The 26,987-nt window shown below is 38.5% G+C and overlaps 4 protein-coding genes across 5 annotated transcripts; 1 reads left to right on the top strand and 3 right to left on the bottom strand.

Moving 5' to 3' along the window:
* Positions 1–605: 605 nt before the first annotated feature.
* On the top strand, positions 606–4,392 carry LOC125188836. 2 transcript variants are annotated; one of them, XM_048085896.1, is made up of 13 exons: positions 617–917; positions 1,076–1,906; positions 1,999–2,099; positions 2,170–2,284; positions 2,471–2,548; positions 2,658–2,750; positions 2,988–3,071; positions 3,218–3,316; positions 3,477–3,539; positions 3,681–3,711; positions 3,808–3,854; positions 3,916–3,974; positions 4,061–4,392. In XM_048085896.1, the coding sequence occupies exons 1-13, from the start codon at positions 870–872 to the stop codon at positions 4,290–4,292; spliced, it is 1,881 nt and encodes a 626-aa protein (XP_047941853.1). In that variant the 5' UTR covers positions 617–869; the 3' UTR covers positions 4,293–4,392. The 2 variants fall into 2 exon arrangements, with proteins under 2 accessions (XP_047941854.1, XP_047941853.1); XM_048085897.1 differs by lacking the exons at positions 3,808–3,854; positions 3,916–3,974; positions 4,061–4,392 and having other exon boundaries at positions 606–917; positions 3,613–3,710.
* A 40-nt stretch (positions 4,393–4,432) lies between these two features.
* LOC125188834 (protein PAF1 homolog) lies at positions 4,433–8,613 on the bottom strand. The gene is made up of 12 exons (XM_048085894.1): positions 7,252–8,613; positions 6,806–6,874; positions 6,525–6,632; positions 6,255–6,438; positions 6,100–6,173; positions 5,894–6,013; positions 5,581–5,686; positions 5,383–5,469; positions 5,225–5,293; positions 5,072–5,143; positions 4,848–4,991; positions 4,433–4,775 (listed from the first exon to the last, which is right to left on the bottom strand). The coding sequence occupies exons 1-12, from the start codon at positions 8,046–8,048 to the stop codon at positions 4,629–4,631; spliced, it is 1,977 nt and encodes a 658-aa protein (XP_047941851.1). The 5' UTR covers positions 8,049–8,613; the 3' UTR covers positions 4,433–4,628.
* A 196-nt stretch (positions 8,614–8,809) lies between these two features.
* LOC125188835 (NADP-dependent malic enzyme, chloroplastic-like) lies at positions 8,810–13,435 on the bottom strand. The gene is made up of 20 exons (XM_048085895.1): positions 13,235–13,435; positions 12,750–13,027; positions 12,377–12,497; positions 12,222–12,296; positions 11,931–12,082; positions 11,735–11,840; positions 11,568–11,633; positions 11,249–11,344; positions 11,079–11,150; positions 10,901–10,984; positions 10,680–10,778; positions 10,382–10,429; positions 10,235–10,288; positions 10,054–10,152; positions 9,866–9,955; positions 9,698–9,775; positions 9,535–9,609; positions 9,377–9,467; positions 9,179–9,307; positions 8,810–9,091 (listed from the first exon to the last, which is right to left on the bottom strand). The coding sequence occupies exons 1-20, from the start codon at positions 13,262–13,264 to the stop codon at positions 9,003–9,005; spliced, it is 1,932 nt and encodes a 643-aa protein (XP_047941852.1). The 5' UTR covers positions 13,265–13,435; the 3' UTR covers positions 8,810–9,002.
* A 4,144-nt stretch (positions 13,436–17,579) lies between these two features.
* Positions 17,580–25,535, bottom strand: LOC125188288 (ABC transporter G family member 35-like). Its single transcript, XM_048085061.1, has 22 exons — positions 24,934–25,535; positions 23,838–24,047; positions 23,640–23,724; positions 23,341–23,500; positions 23,099–23,175; positions 22,949–23,002; positions 22,539–22,629; positions 21,831–22,132; positions 21,162–21,760; positions 20,921–21,081; positions 20,739–20,848; positions 20,518–20,671; positions 20,285–20,437; positions 20,060–20,211; positions 19,656–19,988; positions 19,285–19,575; positions 19,131–19,214; positions 18,932–19,065; positions 18,640–18,867; positions 18,396–18,567; positions 18,043–18,297; positions 17,580–17,965 (listed from the first exon to the last, which is right to left on the bottom strand). Exons 1-22 carry the CDS (start codon positions 25,293–25,295, stop codon positions 17,687–17,689), a joined length of 4,446 nt encoding a protein of 1,481 aa, XP_047941018.1. The 5' UTR covers positions 25,296–25,535; the 3' UTR covers positions 17,580–17,686.
* Positions 25,536–26,987: the final 1,452 nt, after the last annotated feature.

Below are 26,987 nucleotides of genomic sequence, written 5' to 3'. Positions count from 1 at the left end.
TCTCCATCCTTGCAACGGAGTGAGGCGCCTTTGGGGGTGTGGCGACTGACGAGCTCCCCCAAGCCCGCAGTGTGGATGCCCTTAGCTTTGAGTAAAAGAATGCAGTGATTTATGTTTTATATGTGCATCATGGCTCGTGAGAATAATAGAACAACATATAGTTTTACTAGGTTTGTTAGTTTCTTTTTATTGAATAAATTTGAAAGTCGTGTGGATAAACAGAATATAATTTTTTTTTAGTCTTAGATATTGTAAAATCCTAATTGATTTTTATTTTAAATGTTTAATTAGGTTTGTTAGTTTCTTTTTATTGACATACAAACATAAATTTGGAAGTCGTTTCAATAAACAGAAGATAATTGTTTTTTTAGTCTTAGATATCGTAAAATCCTAATTGATTTTTATTTTCAGTTTAAAATAATTATTGAAACACCAATCGAGAAGAGTGAATCCAATCATTGTCCCCACTAGAGAGAAACGAGTGGCCATGCAAATGAAGCAAACACCTTGAGACAATCCACACATTTTCCCCACCTCTCATGTTTGATTACATCCCACTTCAATGGATAATTCCTTAAATTTAAAATCAAACATATATTTAGAGACAAAAATAAAATCCCATTTCAAAAAATAGTTTAACTCCGCTCCATAAACAAGTGTTATCGTCTCTCATTTTCTGTCAAAGCCCATTTCAAGAATCTTGATATTGGCGCCGTAAACTGTTGATGGGTTGTTCCACTTCACTTTAGCTTAGTCTGAATCAAAGTTCACAGCTTTATGCGTTTGCTGCGGATTCTTGAACTAAAAATGATGGTTTAGCAATATTTTAGTGGATTTTTTTTTATCTGATTGAGGTGTTTTGATTGACAATGTTGCCTGTTTCTTCCGCTACAACCAGCTGCTCTTGCCATGGACAGGTAACAAATTTAATTTTATTGATTTTGTTGCTAATTTCTTCATTTGCACTACCTAATTTGGTATTAAATGATGGGATGTGAAATTGAATGATTGTTACTGAATTTCATGAATATAGGTTTAGTGTGAAATTAATGAATTGCTGCACTTAACTCTGCAGAGTTCAATCTATGGAGGTTTGAAATCTTTATCCTCATACGCTAGGGCATTTGATATCAGCAGTGTGAATAAATCAGTCAAGAAAATCTCGAATTTCTCTAGGCAAAGAGTCACTACGTGTTTATACTCGGATTATGTTGTGAAAGATGATCAATGTGGCTCCATTGACACTATTAATCAGTCATTGTATCAGAGTACTCGATTAGGGGTCGGTGATGAAATGCGTGGTTTAGGGCCTAATTTGGTGTTTGTTGATAGCTCGGGTGAGTCTCAGCTAACGGAGTTTCTCAGTAAGGCCGTTGATAGCACTGATCTCCAACCAAGCTATGTCGATCCGGACCTTCCTATGTCCGTTAGTAGTGTGACAGTTGATCCTGCTGTGGCGTCTGATTCATTGCTCATTGAAGTGAACCCCTTGTCTGTCCAAAACACACAGCTCGCAGATATTGTTGAGGGAGGAGAGGATTTTATAAACAATTCAATAGAAACCGTCACCTCTTCGTTCAATGCTGCCCTAACGAGTGCTAGTGAGGCGGCTGATAGTGTCGTCAAGGACATCAACACGTTCCTTGATCAAACTGGAGAATCAGCTGGTAACAGGCTGAGTGGTGTGTCTAGTGGATTGAAGGAAGGATCGGGTGCAGCAGCCTCTGTTGCACTTGATGTGTTGAGGCGAATACTAGTTGCGGTGGAGGATTTGCTAACGAAGAATGTTGGATATGCTTATGATTCTGCAAAGGGATTTCTTCCTCAAGATTATCAAGATGTGGTTAGATCAGGTGAAGGACGCGTTGCAGAAGTATTGGGCCCTATTGGTGCTGCACTACAGCAGGTGAATGAATTCAAAAACTTTCAGAAAATTCAGAGGCTTTTATAAACCCGGAGATGTTTCCTTTTATCTTATTAAAAAGTTGCTATGTAAAGGTTTACATCGCGTTGGAGGGATTTGAAGAAAGAGTAGGCTTGGACCCAAATGATCCACTTATTCCGGTTGTTCTTGTATTTGGGGCTTCAGCCATTGTGTGGTATAAATTTCTTGTTTTCTCTTTGCTCAGTTTTTAAATGTAAATTACATTTTTCATCAGATTTTTGCAGGGGTTCGTATAGAGTGTTGAAGTATAGTGGATATGCTGGTGATTTATCTCCTGAATTAGCTATGGAGCTGTTACGAGGGAATAACAACGCTGTGCTTATTGATATTCGGCCCGAGGCAAGAGACTGTTATTATAATTGTATTTTATTTGGTTGAAAGTTGCTTATTCTTGCATACATGTATAGCTAATATTTACTGGTCCGGGAAAAGAAAAATAATCTGGCCAATTCAGTTGGATTTGTATACTTGTTGATGACATGTTTACTCCGTCCATTTCTGGCTGCATCGTTTCTGGATGTGAAGAACCTCAGGGACAGAGACGGAATTCCTGATCTTCGGAGGAGTGCTCGGTTCCGATATGCGTATGTAGGGCCACCCAAGGTTCGCAGTGTAAAACTTGAATTTCAAGATATATGAAAAACAGAAAAGCATAGCAACAAAACAAATGTTTCGACGATCTCAATTTCTTTATGGCATATGAATATTTCAGGTTGACAGCTCCATCAAAACTCTGCTGAAGGGAGGAAGAGATTTGGAGGACTCGTTGCATGCTGTCATTATTCGTGACCTCAAAATTGTTCAAGTATGATCACATTTCCAAGATGCATTTACCCATATCCTTAAATCAAGTCTTGATCCTGTGTTCTTAATGAAGAACATTATTTTTACCCCTAATAGTCAACTAGATTATCAAATAGTACAATGTTGCAAAGACCAAAGGCTAAGCTTTGGAGAAAGAGATATTTGGACAAAACTCGCAAATATTTTATGATGTTACTAACGAAAAGAAGTGATGCCTGAATTGATTTCATATATATAGGACAGGTCCAAGGTTTTGGTTATGGATGCTGACGGATCTCGTTCGAAGGGTGTTGCAAGATCATTGAGGAAGCTTGGAACCAAGGCAAGTATAACTGCAGCAAACGACCTTTCTTCTATATTTATGCCAATAGCATTCATTACACAAGCGAAAAATAAAACAAACTTGTTGATTGATCTATTACATTGATTTTCTACTTTGCTTCTTGGTAAAACTTTCTGCAAGAATAGAGACCATATCAAGTACTAGGTGGATTTGAATCCTGGGTGAAAGAAGGGTGTCGCATTAAAGAGCTGAAACCCGAGACAACGTTTACCATACTCAATGAGGTAACAAACTTCATTTAGATGCTTGGTGATATCTACATTGAGGCTTGAGCACACTTGTCTGTTCTATATTCACAAAAAACTCACTGAGAAGCTTACATGCTGTTCAAGTGGAGATGATAAAAAAAGGTGTTTTAATTTAATCGACATAATCATTTTACAGGAAGCTGAAGCTATCTTGGAGGAAATCAAACCAACCCCATTGAAAGTTGTTGGTTTTGGAGTGGTAAGGATGTTTCTCTTCTACTTTAGTGTTCCAATCTCATGTTCCATTGCTTTTTTGATGTTCTTTCAAACAGTTTTGTGTATAGGTATAAGTTTATTTCTTGCTCGAACGACTTACTAACACGGAATTCCCCATATATAGGGCGTTGCTGCAGCAGTTTATTCGTTATTAGGTAAGTTCGTGCACCGTTTCTCAGTATCTATAAGTTAGAATCATCATTTGTTTGTCTACAAAGCTCCGGCTAAACACTTGTAACCTCTTTTTGCAGAGTGGGAAACGACACTCCAGTTTATCGGTGTTATCGGCCTTGGTCAGGTACTACAGCATCATCCATTTTTTGTTCAGACTCTGAATCTAACATTCGACGATGGAACAGACTATACTCCGACGAATCACTTCATATCAAGGCGCAGAAGACTTTCAGCAAGATTTAAGGTCCCATTTTAACAAACAAAAGCTTTACTACAACATATATTGAGACACACATATACTGTAAAAATAAATTACAACTACTACTTTAGGTCTCTGCTAGCTCCAGTCACACTTGGGAATCAGGCAGTTTCATGGGCTGCTGGGAAGCTGGAGACAAACCGGAACGGACTCCCAACATCACCCTCCTCATCAGACGTCCAAAGCCGGGTGCTGCAAGCTGCGGCAAAGCTAGAATCTCAACCCCCTGGCACTGTGGATACACAAGATTTGCCTCAAGTTGGATCTTCTGGCAATGAGGAAGTAAATATATCTGAAGCATAGGAGAATATTTGTACTTGAAAAAACAAACTTGCACATAATGGCTTGGATTCTGGTGCTTTCCTCATGTTGTAAGAAATAATATGAACCACTCTTGATTTAATCTTATACTACTAAGCTTGACTAAAGGGTAACAAACACAATACAAGAAATGTAGTTTTCCTTTCATCTATTTTTAGAGGGAACTGTAGTTTAATTTACCAGAAAATAGGCAAAAAACGAAAAAAATATAAATGTGATTCCCATAAGGGAAGAGAGAGAGATAGAGGGAGAGCCCAAACTGGGCAAGCATGTTCTTTCTTCCTGCCCTGCAATCAACAATATTATGGTCAAGAGCAACTATTCGGACAAGTCATCCTCGGCACCGCTGTAATTATCGGGTTCCATGTCCTGACTACTCATCCTACGCAGTCGAGTGAGTCCTCTATCCATGCTGCCGTCCCTTCCACTTCTTGAGTTTAGATTACCCTTCAATGGTACATAATCCTGATGAGAGTGGAGGAGTGAGAACCGGCACTGTATAGATGAACGTGAGAGTAATGAGTTCTTTTTACATACCTCTTCTTCTACCAATTCTCTGATATCAACTTTGGTTCGTTTCCTTACAGTTATTGATCTTGGCACTGGAAATTGTTCCACCTCCTCAGTAGATTTTCCCTCTCTCGCACGCTTTTTCCTTAGGATTAACTTCTTTGGAAGGGGCTGCGCGAACAAGAATCAGTCAAGTATGCTGATTGTATGAGAGAAAATTAAAAAGGAATAAATCAAGAAAAAGGACAGACCAAGTATCTGGCTTCTGTATTGCCAAAGGACACAAGATACGTTGTGGGATCATCCACATCATCACCTCGAACCTGTCAAGTGGTTAAAGGACAAAGGACATAATAAGAGAAACAGTTGTAGTATCAAAAGAAAAAGACACAATGGAACCATACATCATAGTGATACTCGCGGACCCATGAGTATGAGACATCTTCAGTTTCATCGTATATATCCTTCTCAATCTGTCACCATAACCAAGAAATGATTATCAATTTGGATGAACATTATTGGATATGAACAAACTGAAGCCTCAATCCTGTGAAAATAACACCTCGTCTACTGATGGCACCATGTACGCTAAGAATCTATCTTGCCTTTCAGGATCCGTGCTTGTTGATGCATAACTTTTCATGATTGCCTGCAAAGCCATATGACTCGTCACACCGTGAAGGTATGTGTCTTACATACTCCAACACTATCTAAATATTGACCACAGAATTCCACTGGCAGTTAATCAATGTATACGTACTTTCTGTTCGTACTCATCACGATCAGCTGCAGTCAATTTTCTGTAGATTTCTGAATCCACAGTTGGAGCACTATCAAAAGTTGCAACCACAAAGTGGTCCTCGTACCTGAAAAGAAAATTAAGGAAATTAAAAATAGTATCTTCTTGATGTAGCAAAACAAATGCAGGAACTAGGATTGTAAAACAACACATGCCAATCAATGCCAACTTGCATAAGAGTCAAAATAATACTAATATTTATACCAGATTATTCCACTTCATACACACAACTAGAAATAGCTAAAGTTATGAATTACATGAAGATACAATATACCTGTCAAAATCAGGCAAAAGTGGGAGGACCCTTCTCGGTTGTAGATGGCGATTAACTGCATGGACAGGCTTGGTCTTGCATTCCTCAAAAGACGCCACAATATCCTGAATTTTTCTATCCCTGAAACAAAGTAAAGGGGATCAATAAATTATTGTAAATGGCTCAATCGTAATTCTTCTTGCAGAGTAGAAAACAAGTCAACTAACCTACTGTTGAGGTTCTCCAAGAGGCTCCGACCTCGAGATTCTCGCAATTCTTTTGCTTGCTTCTCTGTCAAAGACTGCAAGTAATATCACATATTTCCAGGTTATTTTTCCAGTAGAGTCTGGGTGATTCGTAGTGAGAAATAACTCACTGATACCTGCTTACTGGACTCAATACTCAGGGGCGATATGTATTGTGTTTTAACAAGCCAAGAGACACCTTTATCTGTAGGCCTTTCTTTCGTTTTAATACCATCAGTCTTAATTGGGGTTATAGGATCATCATCACGCAATAACTCCTCATCTTCAGGATCGAGGGGTATCCTTTCACCTTTGGGAGGACTGATCAACAGAGAATGATGGAACAAATCAGACAAGCAACTCAGCCTAAGGTGCATGAAAGAAAGAAGGGCCTGAGAAGGTTTTACTTGTAAACACTCAGGTCAAGAAGGTCCAGCGGTATCCCGAGATCAGGTTCAACATGTAGCTGAGGCTTCCAGTTCTTCTCCAATGATGTGATTTGATATTTACAGTATCTGCAAAGGCCATATGTATCAGACTGGAATTAGACCAGTGTCAGAAATGCACCGGTTGAACCAATTTACAATTCTGTGACCAGTGACACGGGCGCTAGCCATGACTGAAAGGTGAATTTCAGCCAAGTATTCACGTTGTGGCAGTTGATTATAAATACGATAGAGTTCCATACCTATCAGGGTCCCTTTTTAATGACAAAAGCTTCATCTTTGCAGATGGATCAGGCAGTTCATTCCGAAACCTAAAAAGGCACAAAATTGTTAGCGAATATATTATCCAAATAACGATGTCTAAGAGAAAAGTGGAAAATCTTATACATACACTCAAAGAAGAATCTGTAAAAATCAATGTCATAATTCGAGCAACAAAGCAAAATAAGAAAATTGTGACAATCCCTCGATCAAGATAAAAATGATTCCTTGGTAATTACAATCAATTCGAGCCAAATAATACACAATGCTGCCACATCGTTACTAAAAGTAAAGGTAGCAATGCTGTATCGTTCTTATCGAGTTCTTATGTCGTGGTAAACTTCACAGCAATAACAATTACCACAGAAATAGATTAAAATACCATAGAAGGCCAACAAACTCGAATGAGGAGCTCCGGTATACTCACTTCAACTTGCAGAGGAAGGTGGTTGGCTTCTTCAGCCGGTTTTCGATTCTATCACCGCCTAACAATGGAGTGCTCTTTCTGTCACCCATATGTGATCCAGTAATGGAGCCGTGGCCCTTAGCTCCAGAGGCCAACATTTGGGTTTTCTGCAGAACTTTATTCTGTGACTCTCGAAGATGCTGCTTGAGTTTTTCCTCTTGCTTCTGCTTCTCAAATTCCCTCTTCTTCCTCACCCTTCTCTCCTCCTCTGTCTCAACCCGCCCGCCTGGTCTTTTATTACTCAATGGAGGCTTCTGTTCCTTCCTCGATGACACTGCAGAATTGGGTTGCGTACGCTCCCTACTCGCACCCGTGGAAGGAGGCAATGGTGGAGGCGATGAGGGCTGCAGCGGAGGCGGTGGAGGAGGAGGAGACGAAGGAGGAGGCGGTGGAGGTGGTGGCTGATTAAACTGTGAATACTGAGATGATGGGTAGTAGGCAGACTGAGGCGGTGGCGGCGGGGGAGGATAAGAAGATGATTCCGGTGGAGGGGGCGGAGGCGGAAATTGATACGGCTGCTGTTGAGGGTTAAAATGCTGCTGCGATGAAGACGATCCATAGCCTGGATGCTGGTAATTGTAATTCGACCCAATGCCGCCGTTGTAGGGACCCCAATTCTGAGAATACTGACTTCCGCCGCGCGGCGCAGCTGCTGGTGGTGGAGGCGGCGGCGGGTTCTGATTCGACGACGGTGGAGGAGGCGGTGGCGGAGCAAACGTTGACTGCGGCGGCGGATGGAATGGCCGGTACGACGCCATGGATAGATTCCGAAACGCAATAGGGCGAGATCCGACGAATTCAAATTACGCCGAAAAAAGGTGATTCCTATCAAATTCTACGCTGCAAAGAAACAAAACCCTAAATCTCTAAAAGGGGAAAGTAGAAAATAGCATCTTTTCTTAATTTATTAGTTCAAGAAAAAAAAATTCATTCCCCGAAACGATTATTGAACTCCTCAATCTGGGCTCGAAGAAGTAGTAGAGGAAAAGCCCGAGCAACGAACTCGGAATTAAGAGTTGAGTAATTGAGATGTGGCTGGCAGCTGAGAAAAGGGATCGATTTCGGAGATATGGGAAAAAGATACAGCCTCTGGAAAGGGGGATTAAGCTCAAATCCAAAACCCCAATTGAATTTCAAGAACCCTAGCTTCTAAATCGAGTAAATTAACGATCTTTTGCGAAAAAAACATGCATCACTGAACAAGATACAATAGGTGCTCAGATTTGAATGTATGTGTATTATTTTTGGAAAGAAAAAGAATAAAAGAAAGCAAGACGATTTTTTGAAGAAAATATTTGACTACTTCCAAATAAACTAGGAATTCTAGATATTTGTGTATTTATAACTGAGGCAACCTAGTTTTTGCTCCATAGATGCAAAACACAAATCAAATTACAAAATTATTGATAAAACTTGGAATTGGTCTAACAATCACTTGCAATATATAATTCGATCTGATATGAGACTTTTTTGGTATTCCATCGGTTTCAAACAAAAATACTACTACTAGTATTATTCATTAACCTTAAAAAGTGTAATATGAAAGCACAATTTCATATTTTGAGTAACACAACAATTTCACCTTGTACTAAAATCCCAACTCATGCATGAAATTCACCGAATTCATCGTTCGTGATCAAGAAAGAAAACGAAAACGAAAATGAAAACGAAGGCGAAAATGCAATACAAAAAGATAAAAATAGCAGTCCAGCTTAACGGTAGTTGCGGTAGTTGGGGCTGTACATACAGCTCTCTGCATATTTTTCGAGGTTCTCTGGCTGAGGCAGACGAGTCGCCAAACCTGTGCGGTAAAGAAAAGGTCGTATTACTTTTTTCTCAGCTCCGAGTAGTTTGATTTAGAATGTGTTTGCTGAATAAAGATATTTACCGAGTTCATAGGCTTTCGCTGCTACTCTGGCCGCGATCTGGGCTGAAATCTTCCTGATGTTCGAAAATGGCGGATATATGAGCCCTTTGTCTAAGTTCTCTTGGCTAACCTGTTCGGCTAATGCTTCCGCTGTTTGCAGAAAACACGAACGAATAAGTAAAGTGATATCTAAAATTAGTATAATTCATAGGAACTTACAAGCTGCGAGAAGCATATCATCGTGAACACGGATGGCACCAGAGATTATCAAACCGAGACCAAGTCCGGGAAAGATGTAGGCATTATTTGCCTGTTTGGAGAAATTTAAAGCTAAGATTAGTGTGAAATTAAAGAATAACATTTGGTTGATCCTGAACCTGGCCGGATGCATAAAATTTGCCATTATATTCAACCGGGCTAAAAGGGCTCCCACTAGCGAAAATGGCTCGGCCCTGGATGAGAAATGAACGAGGAGGAATAAGTAGAATTGATCGCACGAGACGAAAGAATTTATATCAAAGGCGAGAGGTGACTCATCACCTCGCTCCATGTATAAGCTTCCTCAGCCGTACACTCGGACTGTGAGGTTGGGTTTGACAAAGAGAGAATGACGGGTTTCTGGAAATGATAGAAGAGAAATTTTGTAATGTGAGTGCGCGTTATTTATTACTGACTTTATGAAGTCGGGATCCAGATCAGATTACATACCTCATTGAAGGCAGACATTGCTTCGACCACTTCTTTTGTGAAGGTTCTTCCTGCTCCTGACGATCCTATCAATATTGTCGGCTTGATGACCTATCAGAACGTGACATATAAGATATTCAGCAGTCGAGGATGCATATGGTCGCGTAGATACGAATGCAGATAAGGAGAGAGAGAGAGAGATTTTGCACCTTCACAGCATCTAACAAAGTTCTGACAGGTTCGTGTTCATGTGCCCACGGCCTTTTAAAATGTTGAAGCGTCTCAACACGAGATTTAACAATCAAACCCTAAAAAAGAATTTGGGGTTCTATAAATGAACAAAAAAAAAGAAACAGTGGTGCCAAAGGGAACTATTGAGAACTACGATACCTTTGAGTCGACGAGAAAGATCTTCTTGCGAGCCTCTTCCACGGGAACATTTGTCTGCGTGTGATAAGGGGACGTGCATGCATAAATTCCAACAAATTACCGTACGACAAATCATTCTAAAGTACAAATGCTCGTCAATTATTGTACCTGTTTTGATATTTCAAGAGCTATGAGCTCTGCAATACCAGTGCCAGCCTGCAATAATTGTAGGCAAAAAACCATATTATGTCAAACAAAATCGAAGAATTAACAATCAAGGACAAAAAATGGCATGTGATCGTCACGTGGTACAAAATCTAGGACGCGTTTAGCAAAAATATGCAGTTTACATGTATGAATTTTGCTGATATCATAATCAAAGCTTAATAGCACTAACGATCTGCTTATACTAACATAACTTTGGTAGATCATAGGAAATGATACTGAGTTTATAACGAAAACACACCTCTCCAGCTCCAAGGAATAAGAACCTATGATCGGACAAGGTGCCCCCGACTAAATTCAGCGCTGTTATGAGCCCGGAAAGGACCACAGATGCCGTGCCCTGATACAGAAAAGATAGAAAAAAGAAAAGAAAACAGAATATGTGAAAACTAACAGTGATTGATGGATGACAAAAGAGGAATATAAAGACAATAAAAAGGCAAGAAATGACTATGCAGTTACCTGAATATCGTCATTAAAAACGAGATGGGTAGTTCCATATTTAGCAAGAAGATCAAAAGCATTGTGGTTTGCAAAATCTTCAAACTGTGCATTCCTCATAAGGAAAGAAATCGTTAAGAATCAGAACTATTGAACAAATTGGTTAACACGGCTTCACTTATAAAAAGTGGGACCAAACCTGGATTAGGACTTTTTCTCCGTAGTTCTGCTTCACTGCATTCATAAACTCGTCTAGAAGCTCAGCATACTCCTGCTTGTGAAGATAAATAACATCAAGTTAGTGGAAAACGTATTGTTGCTTCAAAATTTTATTCCAAGAAGGTGGCGTGATCATTTATGATTGTTAACCTTTCCAGTTGCACGCCTTCTCCTCAGTCCGATATAGAATTCATCATTCAACAACTGCTCATTGTTCGTCCCCACATCAATGGTTACGGGCAAGCACTGAAAGGATAAGAGCAGACCCTCAATAACGACACATTCATTAATCACAAGTTGCATAAAGAGACCCTGAGTCATTACTTGAGACTAAATTATCAGTCATCATTTCAAATTTGAGGTACATGTTACTGTATCGAAAAATAGTTCGAGCTTTTTTTTCTTGGATATGACAGCTGAAATATATACATATGTGTGTTTGTGTGTGTGTGAATAGCCAGATACTTACAGCAGATGGACGAATGCCACCAAGGGCTGAATACAATGAAAGCTTCCCAACGGGTATCCCCATACCCTGGTAAAATTAAACAATATCAAGATTCAAAACAAATCATATGCAAATATTTGTAATAATATATATAGCATGGGCATGAAACACAGTCACGATTGAGTTACCTGGCAGCCAAGATCTCCAAGACCCAAAATCCGCTCACCATCCGTCACCACAATAACTTGAATCTTCTTCTCAGGCCAATTTCTCAATACCTCAAGAATCCTTCCCCTGTAAAGTTGCAACCAGTCACCAGTGAAAAAGCTCACAACAGAACCTCCGAACAGCAACCTTGTATGCTATTAGTCAGACGAAACGTACTTTTCTTTCAGACTGATGAAGAGACCCTGGGGCTGCCGGAAAATACTCCCGTACTTTTGGCATGCTTCACCAACAGTCGGGGTGTAGACTACGGGAAGCAGCTCCTCGACGTTTTCAATGAGAAGTTTATAAAACAGTCTTTCATTTCTCTCCTGAATAGCACGAAAGAGATTAAACATGACCACACCTATGCAAGGATGATTGTCTCATTGCAAAAACAAAAGCAGTTGGAAAATTTTTAAAAATCTATGCCATTCGAATCACCACAGCTGATGTGTATCTGTTAACTACCTGAAGATCCATCATAGCCATGTACCTCTGCAATGGCACTTGATACTGTCGCATGTTGGCCATCATTTTCTTAACCTACTCAAATGAAGAGAGATAGATGACCAAAACTCAAGGGGATCTTTACAAAAGAACTCAGAGAAGTCTACTATACTAACCTGGAGCTCTTGGCTTACAACCACAGGCGGGAGAAGGCCACGTAAAAAGTGGGCATCCCTTTCTTTCACTGTAAAGGCGAGGCCTTTGTTGTAGTGTGGGTCGCGCAACAATGGATATCCACTGGAGAGCAAAGAAGCGAGATCACAGAAACATACATATAGAGAAACTCAGAGCAATGCGATAGTCCCACACTCATCATATTCATCGAAACACTAACGATTAACTAGCCAACAAAGAAAACTGCAAGCTCAAGCCACATTATCAATTCTCAATTTATGCACATGAGTAGGATCAACATAATTTACAAACACATATTCTCATATTATCAATGAATACATTGTTCAAAATGGTGAGTATATGATGATGGATCACCTAGCTACAGTGAGAGTCCAAGGGGTGATGTACTGATCCTCGGTGGCGGTATCCTCGCCGTAAACATCTTCCACGCCGCCGCCAACGGTAGATGCCGGTTCAATCTCCGTCACCCGCGACTGCGAAGGTGATGAGGAGGGAGCATTATCTCTCACCAAAACGCTGACGTTTCGGTCTGCAGGAATGCCATTTGAGCTCACAGAAGCTACCACCACACTTGGAGCTGATATCTTCCTCTGTGAAGATTGCTTCGACACGCCACATGACAGAGTATTGTTCTGCAACATAATGAAAAATTTCCAGCTCCAGATTCAAGGATCAAGAAATGAAGTACAGTAGAAGATAAAAATGGAGTCTTTTCCGTTGAATTGAGCATAATTGGAAGAATATCAAAACAATTTCCATTTCAAATTAGCATCAAACCAAAAAATTAAATAGCTAAAAAAAATAAGGAATCGAAGGAGATGAATTTGGTGCGGAATTACCAGAAAAGAGGTCCCATTGAAGGAAAACATGGCGGCGGAAGAATTGAGGTGAGTGATGAGTGTAGAGAAGGTGAATATGGGAGGAAAGAGAAGGAGAAAAAGAGAGTGGAGTGGGCTGCTAATTTTAACGTGATCTCACACCTTCTCTCTATTTTATCGGCTATCGCTCTCCCTTGTCGATATTGCTCTGTATCAGGGAACCAGCGCTACATTTATTACTATGAAGTATGCTTCTATTACTCCACTGTTTCTTCAAATGTAAATGCAACCCAATTTCCACAATATTTACACGCATTCCATCGTACTCCCCGTCAACAAAAATTAGAGCAATTTGTGTATGCCACAGATTTTAATTTATACTACCTTTGTCCCTGAAAATTTGATACATATTACTATTTCGGTCCGTCCCTGAAAATTTGATACACTTCACTTTTACCATTTTTGGTAGTGGACCCCATATTCCACTAACTTATTCCTACTCACATTTTATTATAAAACTAATACTTTAAAAGTAGGACCCACATCCCACCAACTTTTTCAACTCACTCTCCATTACATTTCTTAAAACCCGTGTCGGGTCAAAGTGTAGCAAATTTTGGGGAAAGTAAGAGAAAAGAAAAAAAAGTAAGAGAAAAGGAAAAAAAATAAAAGAAAAATAGTGTTAATGGAATAATGTGTAGGGTTATTATTTTTTGTGGACGGCCAAAAATGATAATAGTGTTCTATTTTTTTGGACGAATGGAGTAAGTTTCTAACAATAAATACTTGTGTTAAATAACTTAAGTAAAAGAAAATAAGAAATATATTACTCCCTCCGTCGCAAAAGAACATGAACTCTTTCTTTTTTAGTCCGTCCCACAAGAATATGCACTTTATAATTTTGGAACGTCTTTTCTCTCTAATGACTTGGGACTCATTCTCAACTAACAATACTTTAATTACTTTTTCTCTATAAATTTCTCTTACTTTACCAATTTTACATTAAAACCCGTATTGAACCCAAAATGCATATTATTTGGGGACGGAGGGAGTAGTATAATAACGTGGAGAGGTCAAGAAAGAATATAGTATGTTGCATTTTGTAAAAAAAAAATTAATTCAATTTGTTCCAAAAAAAATTGTCACATTTTTTTTGGAAAAAAATTTCTTTTTTCACATTAATATAATAGTATTCCACTATTTTTTTTTCATTCTACTTGCTACATAAAACAATATCTCATGTAATCTAGTTTCATTATGACATCTGAGACTAAGAATGAGACGGAAATTTATTACTACTATTTGTCTATTTTATATTGAGCCTTCCAAACAATTTAAATAGAAAAGTATTATCCAACAAATTTGGAAAATTTAATATTGTACAGTTGTATACTTGCAATGGAGATGCTTGAACAAAAAATTAGTCAGCTACTTCCTTCAAAAATAATTTGGTACAATTTGTTGTAGTGTCAAATTTATCATGAAATATAGAACTTACAAATATTTTCAATCTTTGATGTTTACTTCAACATTCATTTTCAAAGTATCTATGTATACAGTAGTGCATTGTGTACTCCACCCTAGCAACATCACCACAATGGCCCAAAATAAATGGATAAAAAAGTTTGATTCCCCTTTATACCAATAATATTACTATAATAATTACTACAGAAGATTGAAAGAAGAAGATCAAAATTGAATTACCAAATCAATTTTCTTCCATCTCACTTATAAATGGATGGAATGTAAATTCATTTTACTCCAATTATATGCAAATGCATGTAGGAACCATAATATTCAAAAAAGAGGAACATGGACCACAGTCAACTTGCATGACATTCACGTGGCAGGCGATGTTGAAAATTCCTATGATTGCCTTTGTGTAGAAAAAGCATATTCTTATTACGGATAAATTACACTTGCACACTTGCGGTATTATCGCATCGAGTATATATTAGTGAAGTTTTGAAGGACATCAATTTGTACATTAACGAGCCTCCAGCTTATTTACTCCATCCATCCCTAATAGTCCTATTTAACCCAGCACAAATATTAAGAAATTTAATAAAAAGTAGGTTGAAAAACTAGTAGCATGTGAATCCTACTTTTATATACTCCATTCGTCCTCAGTTAATTGTCCACTTTTGCCATTTTCGTTCGTCCTTCATTAGTTGTCCACTCACCTTTTACCATAAATGTTACTAAGTAAATACATTCCACAAACTCATTTCACTCACATTTTATTATAAAAGTGATATATAAAAATAGGACCATATTCCACTAACTTTTTCAACATACTTTTCATTACATTTATTAAAACACGTGCCGGAACCAAAGTGAGCAATTATTAGAGAACGGAGGGAGTATTACTGTATTAGTTTTACAAAAAAAAATGTGAGTACGAATGAGTTAATGGAATATGAGGTCCACGACAAAAATAGTAAAATGAAACTATTTTTCATTAATAATAATTTTGTACTCCATTCGTCCATGAAAAATAGTTTCATTTTACCATTTGGGGATATACACAAAAAATAGTCTTATTTCTATAAATGGAAAGTTTATCTCTCATACTTTATCTACTTTTTTCCTCCATCTCTCTTACTTTACCTATTTTTTCTCCTTCGCTTTTACTTTACCAATTTTTTATTAAAACTCGTATCGTCCATAATTGAGTTTTTTTTAAACGGATGGAGTATTAAATTAAAAGGATAATTGAATTTGATTTTGATTTGAAAGAAAAAGAAAAGGAAAAAAATTAAGATTAGTTTCATTAATAGTAATTTTAAAGTAAATTAAAAATGAAATTGTATTTGATTTTGATATGAAAGAAAAAGAAAATGATTTAATCTTCATTCATAATAATATTGTATTGAGTTAAAAATGATATTAAAATTTATTTATTTTAATTGAAAAGAAGAAAAATAGTGTTTTCTTCAATAATAATTTTTTTTATAGAATTGAAAATAATACTAGTACCATTTATTTTTTACATTTGTCACCTAATACTTCTCATCCACCCAATTAAGAATTCTTAGCTTATTAGTAGTATTTTTTATCTCTAGCATAATCACGCTCTTTATTTTGAAGATACTAAAGGCTTCCAAGATAATTTCTCTCTAGCATAAATAATGTTTTTTAAATTAGGCAACTCTAGAAAAAAAATACTCCCCCCTACCTTTAAAATTTGTAATTTGTTGATCTGGCACGAGTTTTAATAAATATAATTAAAAGTGGATTGAAAAAGTTAGCGGAATGTGAGTTCTACTTTTTTTATATTAATTTTATAATGAATATGAGTGAGAATGAGTTAGTAGAATATAGAGTTCAATGTAAAAAATGGTCAAAGTGAAATGTGATAAATTTTGTGTGATGGACGAAAATGGAAATAAAAGACATATTTTTAGGGACAAAGGGAGTAATATTAATTAATTTAAGTCACATAGCATACTTAAATTAATTAATGCCTATTTATATTTTAAACACGAGAAATAATAAATTAAAGAGAAAAACCCAGATTATATGTAACTTGGGATCGAACATGCAATCAATACTATTTTTACTATAGTGACTAATAATAATATTCTGTTTGGTCTTGAACTAAATTGGAACTCAATTTAATTAGCAAAAGAGTAAATAGGCTTGACTCAATTTCAACCTCCATGGATCCCTAATCTAACGCACAATAAGTCTATATAAAAGAGTCTTGACAGAAGATAAAGAGTGAATCATTCATAATTTTCAAACATTCCAAGATCGGGGATTTCAAAAATTTTCCTCTCTTATGAAAGAAATTATGAAGAACTTCACGTGGAAACGTAGTAAACAATCTTCGATTCTCTAAGTAATCAGTTCAGTAAATTTCAAACTATAGGAATTCATGAATTAGGGTTTAACTACTTATGCGTGAATTAATTGCGTTCTTATATGCAATTGTATGTTTAACATGTGAATAAATTAATCTCATAATTAGTCAAATAGATCCGCTCGTTTGATTATTTGTATATGCAAGTCTTCTGTTATGCATGATTCACCATAACTCCAATATGTGCATCCCATGGTAAGTCACTTATTTCTATTATTGTCAAAAAACAACAATTTTAATATCTCTTATGTTTTATTCTCTGTCTACTTAACTAACTAAACACAATTTTTCTTAAATTTCATGTTGAAAAGAAACACATCACTTAATAAGGGATAAGGGATAAAGGAAGTATTTTTGTGAATTTTATCAATATTAATAAATGATAAACAATGTGACCCAAATAATTTTTCTCATTAATAGGGGAAATAAGGATTACATAATACTACAAATTATGATATTCAATATATATTCTATGGTATGGAGTATTGAGTAAGTCCATGCTCACAAAATTGCATGTAGCACTACTTTTATATATTATCCATATGCGTTCAAAAATATATATCTACAAATAATTCACATTTGATACTCCTGTATATCTACCTTTAGCTCTACCTCATCTGGAAATTGAGATTCTTGATGCAGTAAGCATACATGAAAGCAAAGAAAACTGCAAAACCAACCAAAACTGTAGCAACCGGGCCTTTAAAATCAGGATCATACCCAAAATGATCTTGAATATAATCCTTGATCATAGGTGATGTTGGTCCATTGTTTCCTGCCACCGTTATAGTTTTGGTCACATCTCCATACTGTCCGATGATTAGGCCGTACACGGTCCACGCCACCGGGCAGATCCAGTAGTACCACACCCACCATTTGGGAATTTTCTGATGACACAAAACAAAGAGCTAGAGATAGTAAAACACAGCATTGCAATAACGGTGAGGGGTTTAGCTGGACTTACCGGTCTTGGGACGAAGAAGCCCGAGAATAAGTTGAAGAGGGCGTAGAATGCGGCTGCAAAGATGGCTGCAACTTGGTGGTTGGGTGTGATGGAGACGGTCATCATGCCGTAGTAGGTGAAGTAGAGGAAGGAGAAGAGAGTGACGAAATAGAACCAGAAGAATTTCGCGAATGTCCATTCGAAGCTCACCATGGCGTACACGATCAAGGTGTAGTAGGTTGTCTGGATGAGCACATATGGTATTTCTACGATCACCTGAACGAAAGTCCATGACATATATGTTAGAGGATCGTCAACTGCACATTAGTCTGATATTGTCTGCCAGCATGGATTCGTATTTCAAATAGTTTTACCTGAGACAGGGCATAAGGTAAGGCAGAGTACATTCCTGCAGCCCTCTCTCTGTAGAAAACTGTTCTTTCGATGGCAACAATGGGCTGAACCGTTGAGCAGTTGTTTATTCCGACAAACAAGACTGAGGCGTACATAGCCCCGATGACTGTCAATAGATCCGAGTCGCTATCCCTGTTGACGAAATACCATGTCAGGATATGAAAAACATTAGTTGAATGGAAAGTGAAGAAAAACGAAACGGACTTTTTGTGGCCGACTCTCCAGAAGACGGTGCCAACAAGGAGGGCGCAAGCGAGGGTGAAGAAGTAGCGGACGAGGTTGTAATCGGGGCTTCTCCAGTAAGTCCACCATTGTTTCCAGAGGCAGGACTTAAACTGCACCCAACTTGACTGTGAGAACTCTGTTTCAAAGTGCAAGTCATGCGCGCCTGGAGCCGGCGTGCTCAGCTCCTTCACCAATGCCTTGTTTCTCCTGTATAAATTAGTTAGATCACAAATATGACGGTTTGCAAAAAATTAGCATATATTTTACTTACTCATATAACTCTGTGGTTTTGTAGTAGTCTGCAAAATCCATTCCTAGTCGGGATTCTGTCGCGATTGAGCTCGCTTCCAGCATCCATGTTGCTGGATTGTACTTGTCTTTGATCTTCGGAACTCCCGGAACCGCCTGCAATTTCGTACGTTCGATAAGAATCATACATTTTTCATTTTTGTACTAATATGTTTGAATACCTCAAAGTAGTCGATGATTTTCTGCGAATGGCGGCCTAACGGCCCTGCATAGATAACCTGGCCTCCTCTCTTCATGAGAAGCAACTGATTTCAAGAAACAAAGATAGTTTTAGTAAATGGTTGAATTTAAGAGGATGAAAAATGTGTATGTTACCTCATCAAAAGATTCAAAAATATCAATACTAGGTTGGTGGATGGTGCAAACAACAGTTCTCCCAGTGTCAACTGTGTTTCTCACAGTTCTCATAACAATGGCAGCAGCTCTTGCATCAAGCCCAGAAGTGGGCTCATCCATGAATATAATCGAAGGATTCGCAACTAGCTCAACCGCGATGGTCAGTCGTTTCCTCTGCTCTGTCGATAGCCCTGTTATCCCGGGGATGCCTACAATGGCGTCCTTGAGATTCTCCAACTCAACAAGATCCATAACTTGATCAATGAAGGCCTAACACAAAATATCAAATTAAAATCTACAAATGAGTAGTAACATTTATATTTGTCAGCCAGTAAGAAACATGAGCTCACCATCTTCTGCTCCTTGGAGACTTCTTTAGGGAGACGGAGGAAGGCCGAGTAGATGAGAGATTCATGGATGGTAACTTGAGGCGAATGTATGTCGGTTTGTTCACAGTATCCAGAGATTCTTGCAAATGTTTCTTTTTTCTTGGGAAATCCGGATATCATGATGTCACCTTCAATGTAACCGCCGGTTTTTCTGCCAGCTAGAACGTCCATCAGCGTCGTTTTACCTGCTCCGCTCACTCCCATTAAGGCCGTCAGCACTCCAGGCCTGAACGCCCCGGTTACATCACGTAGCAACTGTAGCCTATCCTCGGTGACTCCTTGTTCCCTCATTTCCTGCACGATCGAAGGCATGTTTTAGTTGTCTCGAGTAAATAAAAAAACAGTTCAAATTTTAGAATCCTTACCGGTGGCATGTCGACAAAATAGTTTACACTGTCGAAGGACATGGATAGAGGGGTGAACGGGAGCACCATTCCCCTCTTTGGCGCCATACCAAGGTTTAAGTCGTCGTTCCTATTTAACGAACCACTACTCATCCGTTGCATCGTCATTTCAACTGACATAATGAAAAAACTTTATAAGCAAACTATGTTACTTTGCTACTAGTAGATAGATTAATGTGATCTTACAAGTTTTGTTTCCATCTCTTGTCGACAAGGCTCGGGGGAAAGAGTCATTTTTCGACCTGGTTGGCCTGAGTCTCGGTGCATTAGTTCCAATCAACTCCTCTTCCATCTCCCTTGCTTGCTCCTTAGATATTATAGCCTGTGGCTTCCCAAGAGCTGTTGGTATCGAACGCAAAGAGAATGAGTCGCGACATTTATAAGTATAGGCGCTACAAAACGCGAATCCCACAACTTACGGTTGAGATACATGAGTGAGAATGTGAATAGAATGTTGAAGAGCAACGTGAATCCGACAAGAGCTCCAAATCCAATCCAATACCAGTTTTTATCCGGGAAGATGTTGAAGTTGTTCAAAACCGCTATGCCTAATGGCGTGATCCCGTCTGACGCCTGCATTTGCACCACAAACATGTTAGCTTCATGATATTTAATAAGTCCAAAAAAAAAATAATTATACCGCTTGGTTCATCCATCTGGGAGCGAACATCTCGTTTACAGTAATGGCGTTGTATGCGTACGAGAGAGGCGAACACCAATACGCCCATCCCCACCAGTCAGGAATCTTGTCTGGAAAACAAAGAAAAGTTTAGTTGTATTTATACATGACAGGAGCCAGAGGTGGTGATGGATGTTTCCAACCTTTGGGGAGGATGAAGCCGCCTACAAGGAACACGAGGAGGAGAGTGAGGGCGCCTCCCGTGTTGGCAATGATCATGGTTCTGCACAGCCCTGCAGTCAGCCTGAATATCCCTGCAGCCATCTGCTGGATGACGAAGGTGAGAATCAACTGCTTGAAGAATCTGAGGAGAAAAATAATGTTCATTTATTTAGGCTGCAAGATTAGGCATGGATGGCATGTAGTCAGTGTGAGTGAACTCACATGGCCGCTTGTGGGGCGAATCCGATTGTGTAATACGTTGTAAGCGTCCAAACCACGGCCTCGAACAAGGATATAGGGATTCTGAGGAGAAAGTTTGGGAGAGTATAAGTCCAAGCAGGGTGGAAGAGAAGGTCTCTCTGTTTGTAGAAGACCGGAAGCCTCTGTATGGCGAGAGACAGCTCTGCGAAGCCGTTGAAGGTGTTGCAGATCATGCTAAACAACAGGGCGCCAATGTAGGTTGAGGCGTCGTCCTCGTTCCTGGTGTGCATCTGAGTCCTCAGGAATAGTGTGGAGGTGATGATGGCCACGATGAAGATCTGGACCGTCTTGAAGACGTAGACGAACGAGTTGCGTTTAATGAGGAGCCACTCCTTGTCAAAGTTGGCCTTGAGTAGCTCCATCATTGGGACTGAGTATTTTTTGAACACCAGGGCGGCGCTGTGGCTTCTGCTTTTGTCGTACGGGACCGAGAGCTCGTTTTCAAGGCGTAGTCCCGCGTGGAAGCGCTTGAACCTCCTCACAAACTCGCTCACCGGGATATAACTGTATGGTCTGTGCTTGTCTGCCCAGTATTGCTCTTGGTCTTTTCTTGATGTCACCTATTGCAAAATTTGATTTTAAATGTGTGTTTTTTTATAATTAAAACAAAGGATTGGAATAAGGTAATACCTCTTGTAAGAAATCAGCAGTGCCTTTTCTCTCAGGGCATTTGAAGCCACAACTCTCAAAGAACTCAACTACATGTTCTCTTGGGCCTTGGTAAACGATCTGGCCTTCGGAGAGGAGGACGATGTCGTCGAATAGATCGAACGTCTCGGGGGCCGGCTGGAGGAGGGACATGAAGATGGTGGCCTCAGTTAGGTGCACAATTTGTTGCAAACATTTGACAATTTGAAATGTTGTGGAGCTGTCTAGGCCTGTGGATATCTCATCCATGAAGAGTGTCTTTGTTGGGCCAACAATCATCTCTCCTGTAATGGTAGAAGGCTTTGAGTAAGGCCCAAAAGTATGCCCATTACCAAGAATAGTAAAGAATTTCTTATCAGTTGACGGAGTCTCTTCTTAGGTAGTGTTAGGTAAGATTTAATGGGAAAGAAAAACATAATGAGATGTGTTAATATGTCAACTTCTAATGATTTGGTAATCTCACTAGTGGATTTTGTCAACAAATGCGTTTATTAGGACAAACCTTTTCCCACAATGATCACATTCTTTTTTGTTTTTTATAATTTCACTAAAGTAGACCTTGAATTTATAGACAGTCATATCATAAATTACTATTAAGTCTACATGTTACTCTTCCTCCACTAAATTTTACAGCAAATGTTAATTCTAAAACAAATACTCCTACTAAAAGTTATAACAATATTAGTAAACCTGTTGTGACACGTTTCTTTTGGCCTCCAGATATTCCTCTCATCATCTCATCTCCAACAATTGTGTCCCTGCAAACGTCTAGTCCTAATATCTGCATTTATTCGAATATAGTATTAAAATATAAGGAAATCATTAATAATATTGTTTTCCCGTTACACCATAAAATATTACTCTGCCAAGAAAAATAGTGAATGATACAAGTATAAAATTAGTCAAATAAAATAGATTAGAGAAAATAATAAGTAGTAGTTAAAATATTATTAGTGAAAAATAAGATACATTTTTATTAGAGAAAATTTACATTAAATAGATAAAAACTAGTTTTAATAGACAGAATAAAAAACAAGATTTTTAACGGAGAATAAATCATGGCACCATCAATTTATTTCTTAAGAAATTTGAGTCCTTACTCTTAAAGTGTAGTCTGTAATAAGGCTGCTCTCTACACCTTCCATAGCAGTTGCCTGTTAAAAATTTGAAACTAATTTAATAATTCACAAAAAATTAGTTAAGCTAACATTTAGTACCAACTGCTTAGCTAAGCTTATATTTTTAATTACCTTCATAAACAAGTCAACTTCTGCCTCAGGAAAAATACCTGCTTCCCTTTCCCTTCTTGCAAGCTCAGTCAAAAGTTCTGTTTAATAATTTCAATATTAAATCCTAAATACACTATAGTGGCATAATAATTTCATAAGCATAATATTTCCATATTTTAATTAGGTCCCCCAAAATTATTGATAACAAATTCAATAAATATATAAAATTACAATTAACTACTACGGGCAGGTAAAAGATATACCGTATCGAGATCCGACCCCTTGGCATCTTGCCGAGAAATCTAGGGTTTCTTTGACAGTCATTTCTCCTACATGAACATCATTTTGGCTAATGTATGCTGATGTTTTTTGAGGTACAAATTCATCTAGCAGATGCCCATTGTATGTGATTTCTCCCCTTGTCTGTTTATTTTCATAATAAAGTCAATAGAATTTAATTAATTAAGTCTCAAGATTTGGTACAAAACAGGTAAGCCTACTTGCACCAATAATTAAATACGTGTGAACAATATATAAATGACATGTCATTGAAAAATCAAACCTTCAAAGCTGGGTCCAATTTTCCTGCCAGAGCCAACAAAAGAGTTGTTTTCCCTGAAGATGGTGGCCCTAGTAAAAGGGTCATCCTGTCCAGCCAAAATTAATCATTTACTTGCGAATTTCAATTTGCCACTATTACTAATTAACAAACTAAATTAAATTATATAAGTAGTAGTATTTTCTTTTTACAAAAATTTACCTAGAAGGCTTTATGATGCCTGAGACGTCTTTTAGTATAGTGAGTTTAGTTTTCTGAGCCAGCCTAATTCCTATGCAGCCTAACGCCGTCTCGCCGATGTTGCGCGCCGTGTTGATCAGCGTTGGAAGCGCCCGATCTCCGACGAAGCAGTCCGCCTCCACAGTCAAGTGTTCGAATCTCACTTCAACAGTAGGTAGGGAAATTCCGACCCTGTGTAATCACAAGATTATTAACAAATTAATTGCATTTATGCAACACTATTAAGCATTAACTGATTTGATCATGTGGTGTGAAAGTTTTCAGATTTGTACGCATGGTATCACTTTAAAGTCTGCTTTAATTTCAAGTCCTTATTCTTTAATTTGAACTCCTCATACTTTAATTTGAAGTCCTTATTCTTAGTTTTTACATACATAAGTAGAACATTGAAGGCATTGTTTTAGAAGTCGGACTGGCCCGTCTAGTTCGACGGTGAACTTGTACTTGGTTGAACCGGATAAATAGTCCAGTTCGACCGTGAACAATTGATTGGTTGAACAGCATTTCGTCATTGTATAATTTTATTAATTTTAAATTAATTAATAAAATTATTAGTAGATGCAATTTACCGAACATACAAAGAAAATATCAACTTATACTTTTTTAAGAAAATGCATATTTGTTTAGCCTTCGTTTTCAAACACCCACTACAATCATCTTAGCTACAGCGTCTGACTATTAATAAAAAACGACGCGTGACAACTTGATAAAAACTAAAAACAAAATAGTACCATAAGCAAGGTTTCATGACAAAAGCAACAAATTACAATAACAAAATAACAAGTCAAACTCATGCACATAGTAAAATCCAAAACAGGACCAAGTCAATAAAATTTGACAAGTTCCTTGAATCAATTAAAATACTAATCACCCCCTTCAATCCGTGATTAGGAGTGTCATTTTTTTGGCACGAGTTTTATGAAACATTAAGAAAAATGGATGACAAAAAGTTAGTTGGGACCAGAAGGTCTGGAACTCTAATTTACTGACGAACCAAAATAGAAAAACATAACAGGACTCCTATTTGCGGTGTGCATGAATGAAAGATGAAACTTACTTCTCAATGCGATCTCTAAACTTTGTCAAGAACTTCTCATTATCTTCCTCAGCAACTTTGAAGAATCTGTCAATGAATTCTTGCTTCTCATTCATGTCCATTTTTCTCACATCAATCTCTTTGTGAACAACCTTAACTCTCCCTTGACTCGGCGCCTCCATGAACGATTTCAACACGGTTTTCCTCAGCCTATCGTATGTCGGGAGCTTCTCGAGCGCCGCCCATCGCAGGGCCTCCTCGTCCTCGTCCGCCCTAACGCTCTGCCTCCTCGACGCGGTGGAGCCGGCAAACACCTCCTCCACCATCCTCCGGCTGGCGCTGCGGCTCGTTTGCCGCCCCGAACGCCTCATTCTATCCTCCATTTCTTGTCTATTGTGTCAAGAAATGAAGAAAAATTGTCGTTGCAAAAAAAATTGGATCAAGAATAATGTGTGAAAGAGATGAAAATGGGGAGAATATTGAGTAGAATGAGGGTTTGGTGAGAGTTGAAAAGGGATAAAAAGGGTAGTGTTTTGGGTTGGTAGATTAACTTTGATTGTTTCCAAAATCAGTTTTTGGAAATGTGTGAATAAGTCTTTGGAGAGTTTGAGAGGTGATGATTTACAAAGGTTTGTGTTTTAGAAGCAGAGTTTGTGGCCTTTTATAATGTGGGTGGGGGTGGGTGGTGGTGGGTGGGGCTCTTATCTTATTTTATACAGTACTATTGAAAAATCTTGTGTCAGATTGTGATATGAAAACAAGTTTAGCGATAAGATTTTGATGAATCTTAATCATCTGCACACTTACTTGTATGTTTAATTACTCGCTCTTCGTTTTTTTTCTTTCTTACTTTATCGATATTTTCTCTTTCTCTTTCCTACTTACTTTTCTTCCATATTTTACCAATTTTATAATAAAATCGTGTCGTCCACCAATAAAACTATTTATAGTGGACAAATGAAACTTATAAAGGTAGAACACACATTTACAAATTTTTACTATCAATTTTTCTTATTATATTTCAAAATCCGAACTGAGCAAACTTAAGTCAATTAATAACGGACGATGGGAATAATACTTACTAGAGACATGTTTTAATCTAAACAAAATAACTATGATAAATTGTGATATTTGAAGAGCAAGGGATCATTAGAGCATCCATCAGCGCTAGCGCTGTTCGTTGCAACGAGTAGGTGCCGTGCCGTCGGCGCGGCAAGCACCCCTGTGCTCTTGCCGACGACACGAACATGCTCTTGCCAACGAGCACGCCGACATGGCGCAACGCGATTCACCTACGGCAATGCCTTGGCATTTTTCATTTTTTTTAAATTCAAAATTCTGAATTGTTCATATTTAAATAAAAATTTTTCACTTCCCAATAAAATATATCTGTTTTTCCACTTTTAATTTATTTTTCATTATTTTTACCTCAAATTTCACATTTTCATATATAAATATCTCCTATTTCAACACAAAAAATCACACTACACCAACAACTCTCTCAATCACATTTTCTCTAAATTCTCGCTCTTTCTTTCTTGCAAAAATGTCTGGCGAATACCCCTCCAGCGGCTCCCGCTAACACCCATCCAACTCCCATAGATGGAACCACGATTGATTCGGTGGTCGCCATTCCCCTTGCCGGATATGAATTTCTCGCCCCTTCCTCTTACCCAAGGCTCGCAAATTCCGGGTGGCTACCGGCCTTACCAGGTGGACATGCAAAATGCCCCCGATGGGCAATACGGGTGGGCACCCGAACACAGCTTGGCAGGGAGCGGCTCGAGACACAACCGTTATCCCAAATTCCGGTAGTCGCAACGGTCGTGGTGTCCATTTCCGTACCCATGGCAGTGCCGGTGACCCCAACGTCTGCACCCACCCCGTACACTCCACTCAAGATGGAGAAGATATTCGATGCATATGTCGCGATCTCAGAAGATCCGGAGGTAGGCGTTAACCAAAGCAGGGACAGGTTTTGGTTCCACGTCACTCGCCGGTACAATGCCAGCCGACCGACTAGAACGGTGGAGCGCTCTGAGTATGGTGCGCAATGTCGTCGGAAGAGCTAACGA

Source organism: Salvia hispanica, chromosome 5 (assembly GCF_023119035.1).
Source record: "Salvia hispanica cultivar TCC Black 2014 chromosome 5, UniMelb_Shisp_WGS_1.0, whole genome shotgun sequence".
Lineage (NCBI taxonomy): Eukaryota > Viridiplantae > Streptophyta > Magnoliopsida > Lamiales > Lamiaceae > Salvia > Salvia hispanica.
The sequence above is the reverse complement of the archived record's forward strand: the minus strand, read 5'-3'. Positions and strand labels throughout refer to the sequence as shown.